Source organism: Daphnia pulex, chromosome 7 (genome assembly GCF_021134715.1).
Source record: "Daphnia pulex isolate KAP4 chromosome 7, ASM2113471v1".
NCBI classification, from domain to species: Eukaryota; Metazoa; Arthropoda; class Branchiopoda; order Diplostraca; family Daphniidae; genus Daphnia; species Daphnia pulex.
Genome location: NC_060023.1, coordinates 1926536 through 1934058, shown reverse-complemented (window position 1 = coordinate 1934058; position 7523 = coordinate 1926536). Strand labels below are relative to the sequence as shown.

General features: G+C 38.1%; 1 protein-coding gene and 1 long non-coding RNA gene across 12 annotated transcripts in view; both read left to right on the top strand.

Moving 5' to 3' along the window:
* Positions 1 to 492: 492 nt before the first annotated feature.
* On the top strand, positions 493 to 4312 carry LOC124197728. The gene is made up of 7 exons (XM_046593263.1): positions 493 to 549; positions 633 to 690; positions 967 to 1028; positions 1306 to 1470; positions 3502 to 3640; positions 3725 to 3826; positions 3905 to 4312. The coding sequence occupies exons 1-7, from the start codon at positions 493 to 495 to the stop codon at positions 4213 to 4215; spliced, it is 894 nt and encodes a 297-aa protein (XP_046449219.1). The 3' UTR covers positions 4216 to 4312.
* A 1771-nt stretch (positions 4313 to 6083) lies between these two features.
* The window catches only part of LOC124197282, a 78958-nt gene continuing 77518 nt past the window's right edge, over positions 6084 to 7523 (top strand). For 5 of the 11 annotated variants that reach the window (XR_006876079.1, XR_006876077.1, XR_006876078.1 and 2 more), the window contains exons 1-3: positions 6092 to 6652; positions 6722 to 7126; positions 7297 to 7494. This is a non-coding gene — a long non-coding RNA (uncharacterized LOC124197282). Of the gene's footprint in view, positions 6653 to 6721; positions 7127 to 7296; positions 7495 to 7523 lie in introns of all 11 variants that reach the window. The other 6 variants (XR_006876073.1, XR_006876070.1, XR_006876072.1 and 3 more) reach the window with 3 other exon arrangements.

Here is a 7523-nt window from a genome sequence, read left to right as displayed (position 1 = left end):
GATGAAGAAATCTGTATCTAAGAAACAGCTAGCTGTCTATACCTGTACACGCGTACTAAGTTTATTTATTTGGTCATTGAGCTCTGAATAATCAATCCCATTTTGCATAGTACCGGCCGATAATCCTGGCCAAATATTTTCTACTAAAGCTACCGTCCTCGGTCAAATCCTTTTGATCACCCTGTTCTCCTTTTAAGAAAGACAAGAGTGAGCCTACATAAATCTCTTGTGACGTGAAAATAATTTTGACCTTTTTGTTCACACCTAGATCTGATGTGCTTTGGTAGCTATCCGCTATCTGATCCCGGGATCCTTTTCTGTTTAATCGGTTCCGACGCCGTTGCTTAAAACAACTCTCGACTCCCAGTGGTAAGCATGCTTACTGTCGTTGACTGAACTTACATCAATACATCATCCATCTATCGGTGCATTTGCTTATTGGAGAAAGTCGAACACGGGCCGACCCGAGCTGTTGCGTCATCTAGTATTAAGATGAAGAGGAACTTAGTTCATACGCTAGCCACGCTAGCCTATGGCTATTCGAAGCCGGTTAGTTTTGTTCGTTGTTTGTCAAACATGTTTTTTTTTTGTTTTTTTGTTTTATTTATTGTTTATTTTCAATTTTGGAGCAGTCTTACTGTGGACTGAAGCTTCTAGGGCAACACTGGATTTTCTGGAACTGCGGATTTGGTGTGTAAGAGTATGAAACCGCTGAAACCTGTGGTAAGGCCATGGTAAGACTAAGATGTGGCATTGTCATCAGGAAAGATAATAGAAAATAAATTATGTCTTAGGTAATAATGAGAAACCATACCATTAAGTTTAATGGGATGAAGAAATAGATCTTGGTCGATTTGTTTGTCCATGTGGGGTCATACTTCTCTCATCCCACGTCTAGTCTTCTCTTGCCCAGAAGTGGCCTCCTTGATTTTTAATTTCCATTTTATTCCAATATTTGCCCTTTAGGTGACAACAATGGCCTGTGGCTCTTGCTCCAACGAGAATGCCTTCAAAGCCGCGTTCATGTGGTATTGAAACAAGCAACGAGGAGGAGCACCCATCACCGAAGAGGAAAACACCAGCTGCATGATGAACGTTGCTCCTGGCTCGACGCCATTCACCATCATGTCGTTCAAAGGTGAATTTCTATTAAATTGATTTCCTTTGTGTCTTCCTAACTGGAATAAATCGTTCGTGCACAGGTGGTTTCCACGGCTGAACAATTGGAGTCCTTTCAACAACCCACTCAAAGCGATTCACAAGCTGGATATTCCCGCTCTGGATTGGCCTATTGCCAGTTTCTAGCGGTACAAGTACCCACTTGAGGAAAATAAAGCCGAGGATCGCAAATGCCTGGTGGAAGAGGAATTTGAGCGTTTCAACCAATCCGGCAGATTTGTGGCCGGTGTGGTCGTCGAGCCCGTTCAAGCCGGAGGAGGTGACGTCCATACATCGCTGGAAATCTTCCAGGTTAGTTATCTGATACACCGAGGTATTCTAACCTTTATTTTTTCATTTGGCTTTTCTTTGTTTTAAATTGAGCTTAGACGATTTGAGTTTGTGTCATGAGAATTATAGCCGTCATTTTTAGCGAAGCATCTCAGTTACTTTTTGACATTTCACATCGAATCTGGTTCGAGAAAGATAAATGAACAAAAATGCGGATTTGCTTCTAAGATGCCTTGACAGCTTGTATTTATCTCTAATCATAGACTACGAAATAGAAACTCAGCATAGCTAACTAAAAAACCTGAATGCTTTCAATTACGATTGCGTTTCTTCGCTTGTATAAGGAAAACTGTCATTTATACGTCCGACGTACAAATAAGGTGAATGAGACCCGATCTAAATCATTCCTAGAAATGCAGCTGGATTTGTCGTGCATTTGCTGCGTTACTAACGGAGTTGGAAGATTTCACACGACGCTTTCGGTGGGATTTAATTCCGATAAATTCATGCATTAATTCATTTCAAACCAATTTCTTTTCAATTTTATTGGTTTGATGAAAATCAGCTGTGAATTTGAGAAGTAGTTTTTTGGAAGAGCCAGAAAAATAACGGCCTGATTAAAAGTAGTGCGTTGACCGCGATCCTGTCATTTAGTGGCATAAGCGCAACTTTGACGGAAATTTCGCTTTTATCTTGCAACTGAGCGAAACTTGCATAATATACATAAATAAAACCATTTTGAACTTAATGCTCGTCCACGAATCAAGAGACCTTAAGTCACTTAATATGCAGAAGAGTGCCTCTTAGATTTTGGCAGGATTTCTGGAGGTCACATCAAAAATGTAACCGAAGCAATTCTTGTTTCCAGTAAAACTGGGCGTATATGAAATTCAAAGTTCAGTGTCTTCTGTTTGTTTTCCTTTGGTGATCTGAAAAAAAAAATATTATTTATTTTGGAGGTAATAGATATTTGCATAAAACTGGAAAAACAAGCTCAGAGTAGTCCTTGCCTTCGAGTCGCTTGTTTTGTATAAATTGTAAAAATTCAAGTATCTGGAAATGTCATGTACTCCTGCTCCGACGAGTCACCAACCGATTTCATTTGCAGAAAAATCTTCTAGAAATATTTCGCGACACTAAATGTTATGTCAACTTTGTACGGTTACGTTTATGTAAGACATTCATCTAGCTTTCTCGTGGTTTTTTTCTATGAATTACGTAAGTTATATAGCCATTCCGGACGACTCAATATGGAAGTCCTATCTCAATGCTAAACGACAGCAAATAGTAGTTTAAATGAATTTAAAAAAATAATCAAGCCTGAAATGTAAAACTCGCACTTTAAGCTTCTTGCGTGAAACATGAATTGGTTGACAACTGAAATGATGGATCGATGGCTTTTTATTTTAAGAATTATGTGATCCTGGACATGATTTTTCAATGTCAGTGTGAGATTGATACCGGTACTCTACAGGCAATTTGCATTCTCTTTTAGAAAATTCAGTTCATGTACTTCGCCCTTCGTCGCCGCTTTAAGTGCTGACTCGGTCGATGACATCGGGCACCATTTCTGAGTTGAAGGACTTCTGTATAAGTTGATGAAGTCAAATATTTCTGCAGTCGATAGTCACTCAAGTCACTGAAGGCGGTTTCTCAAGTTGTGGGCTTGGCATAGCGAAAACGCGGTATAAATTGAGTTCCGCGTGTTCATGATTGTCCAGACAAAGTCGAAGTCGTGAACAACGACAGTACATCCAATATTTCCTTGCATTCATTCATCCAAGAAAAGACCATTATCAATCATGTCCATTTTGACTATGTTACTGGTAATACTTTTAGTCATATTAACGTTAACAGTTGTGTCAAATAGATTTAGAAGTGTAGCGCTAAAGTGCATTACTATTTCTAGAGTATAACACTAAACAAATTTTTTTTAGATTTTTATTTTGTTGACTTAATACTATGCGCCAAAACCCGTTGGTTGATCTCAAATATTTGTTTTTTAATTGTCTGTTCTGAAAAATGAATTTAACTTCCGTTTAATTGAATTAGTTGGGATTGACTTTGTGGCTGGTAAATGGAAGTCCGACACCAAAGTCATCTGACGAACCTACGTGGGCCGCAAGGGAGGCCAAACAAATCATGCTACCCATGCACTTTCCAGGACAATTTGCAGATTTCAACGATTACGGTGAGTTGGATTTTTCTGATGACTTAAAACATCTCATTTTCTTTTTCAATCTTTTTTAAATAAATTTAATTTTGTGCTCTGTAGTGGTTCCCAGTATTCAAGCACCTATGTATACAATCAACAACGCTAAACTCAACACGTACAGTAACGTCGATCCTCCTCTGCAAGGCTTCCGCCAGTATTACGGTAAGACTTCAAATTTTCTTAACACCGAAAACTGGATTTTGATTAGCCTAGTAATGAAATTGTTTGCTGCATTTCCAGGATTTAATCCATTCTATATGGCACCTGTAGTACCAAACGGCAGGTTTGGACTTGCTGCACTTGCGTCCATACTTTCACAAATTTTTGGCGGCGGTGGTAGCAGCAGCTCATCTTCAACACCTTCTTCTAGTTCTTCTTCTTCAGCAACTAGCTCAACTTCTTCTTCTTCTTCAGCGACTAGCTCCTCCAGTTCTTCCAGCTCCAGTTCTTCCACTGCTAGTTCTTCATCCGCCAGCAGAGTTACTCCTGTAACAAAGACTGCCTTGTTCGTTCCGGCACCGGCCATCGTCACTGCCACTCGACTGCCCTAAATTATATTTAACCATCTGCTTTTGATTTGCTTTCTACCACTTTTATTATAAGTAGAATTCGTTATTCATGCAAATACAACACTCATATGCAAAGCAACTTGAAACGTAATGTTTGATAGCTTGAGGGCACGTCGCGTAAGGATGGTATAACACTTTTAGCGATAGCAATCGCGACACAATCCGGTTTTCCATGATTTTACCTTCCATCGATGATAGCTCAAAATATTTGAATATCTCAAAGAACTGGTTATATAGCTAGTATTTTTAAAAGTTGGCTTTGATTAGGACGAACGCACTCACAGATGTGACAAAGTGGCGTTCAATCCGGTTAGTTCACCTTTTTGTCAAGCTTTTATTTCGACGCTTGTTCTTATATAACACGTCAAACTCTATACGAAAGGTATCTGATGAAATAACTTGAATGCTGTGACGCTCATTTATTGCAAATTTTGTACATTCTGTAAAAGATAAATGTTTATTACTACTTGCGCGGAATACGCCATTCTGCAAGGCTTCCATCAATTTAACATACTGTAATTATACTGTATTTTCTGTGCAATTGATCCATTTGATTGGAACTCGTTCCAAATGTCGTTGACCTTGATAGAAAAAGCTTGGGCAGTGCCAAAATTCCTAGAACATGATAATCACTTGCAAGAAGAATAATCGTAGCTTGTTCATTATTAGAGGCCCATTGACGTTCATACCTTAACGTACATCTTACTCTCTCGCACATCCACGTTATTTTGTCTTCTGCCCAGAAATTAAGTTACATTGGAAGACGACATCGATCCGCTTTAACGTCAGAGGTAAAATCTGAATTATTCGTGGCAAAAATTTCAATTAAACTCAAGATTAAACTCCCTCGCATTTAAATTCTAGTTTAAGAAAAGATCAGAAAGATGGGATTGAACAAACCGGAAATTATTCAATGGTCAAGTTCAGCTCTCCCGCTGACTTTCGGACATGGAATATCCGATCTCAGTTTCAAGGAAAAAATATCAATAAAATGGGGAGACGTTTTTAAAGAAATGTCCGCTCTACACATCTGTTTGCTTTTGTCAGCCTATTTCTTTTTTATAGGTAATCAATCAATTTGAAATCGCCTAAAATGTTTCCCCATGAATGCTAATAATACATATTTTGAAATCATTTTTTCAGCTTTTCGCCTCATCGGCTTCATTTATTTAACATCTTATTTAAGTTAGGGTGTTTTTTTTTTTTTATGGAAACAAATTTACATCATGTTGGATGAAGATGAAGAAGAGGCAAGGCATAGCAATATGGACTATTCGTGGAAATTTTCAGTGATACGAACTTTAACTTATTGGCATCCTTTGAATGAAGCCGAGGGCGATCAAAACGCACAACCGCGCGGCTTTAAGGCATACAGCTACTGGGTGAGCGGTTGATATTTTCTTGACGTAAGAGCAAATATCATTTGTTAATTTATCGTTCGCATCCATTTGAGTCATGCAGAGCTATTTGACTGAGAATGTAATTGTCATGACGATCGTAACTTTCGTTTACTTCATGACCGCCTTCCACGAGGGATTACATTTCTCTTGGCTTCCACATATTTACCTTTGGATCAGCCAAATCGTCACGTTTTTTATCAGTATCCTGTTATTTTCATTGATTCCGCCATATGCTTGATTTAATGCTACAGTTATCCAATCATGGAAAATACACGGGTACGATTATAGTTGAACAAATTTTTATTTCCACATTTCAAGCCGTTTCAAGCAATCCTCATTCTTCAGGCACCTAGTGGAGGAATTTCGTACTGCTTCATCGAATCATAATTGATTTTTGATTGATGCATTGCTTGTCGTCTGCGTCATTCCCGCGTCGAGAATCTGAAATCGAATCGAAAGCTATCTTTTTGTTATTGTGTTGTGGTGGTGTTGGACACCTGCATTCCTGCCTGTTGGTATTTGGTAATAACCGAAGAAAAGAAACTTGAGATTGCTTGATCTTCGTATGACGGTTTTATGCAGTATTTCTTATTTAGACTGATGTGAAATAGAGAGGACACCGACAGTCATTTTAATTCTATAAGATTCAATTTTGTTGGACACAAAGTGCATTACCAAATTTATTTGAGTTGAATGTTAGATTGTGTTGGGTTTTAATGAGGAAATTGGTGGCTCATAACTACAACTATTTATTACCTTGAATCCCCAACAACTCTGACAGAATCAGTATATTTTTTTGCACATCTACTGCTTCATGACAATGTGTTACCATAATTATTGCTCATTTTTTTTCTCTTAACTACAAAATTCTTAATTTTTTAATTAACAGATTAGCAAGAACCAATAAATATTGAATGTTTTACATCAAATATTAATGCAAATATTTCAAAAAGGATGTTAAACCTGTCCAACCCGACTGGGAATGCATAGCATACTTCAGTTTTATTCAATCTCGAGAGGTCACTATTTTACTGCATTTTTCTTTGTTATCATTACCTTACTGTGGAACTAAAACTCCCTTTGTTTAGGCCTATAGGTCTGACTCCATTTCAGATTTACCCATCCTGCAACTGAATAACAACTAACAGGCAATGAGACAGCAATTAGGCTATCAATCACTGGGAGTTCAGATTGCAAAATGGAACTTTTTTGTACAGATGTTGAAACCGAATTAAGTTAGCCTATTTACGAAAAGCTTGCAATATTACAAGAACATTTAAGTTTTAATTAATGTTAAAAACCACCAGTGCTGGTATCACGTCGCCTTTCTACAACCGGCACGATGACCAGCATTACTTTGATAGACTAAGTCGTTTACGAAGTTAAAAAAAAACTACTTCGGCGAAAGTACCAACGATCACCAGTCAAAAACAGAAACGACGACGACTCACGAATTAATCCAATTTATCATGGCATTGATGTCGGTCTTTGAGGTAAACCAAGAAAAAGATAAACCAATCCCAAAAATTTATAATTTCATGATAACTTTATGCTTGTTATATTAATTACAGTAGAGAAAAAATTATATAAGAGGTGGATGGTGTAAAATTTCGTCGGTTGCCCGCCCATATTAGTTATCGTTAATCTAATGTCCTTGTTGCAGGAACGACAACCGGTAGCAGCAACAGCGGCCCAATCCTTAAAAGTGTTCTCCAGGTCAACTGCAACTGCCGTCAACTTATTCGCCCGCTAAGTACGGCGCCGATTATTTGTTTGGCCGTTTGCATCGCATCGGACTTGAACATCACCGCAATGAACCGAAACAAGGGTGCTTTTTTTCTTGCCGAAGATATCCTACCGGGTAAAATACTAAAATTCCATACGAATTAT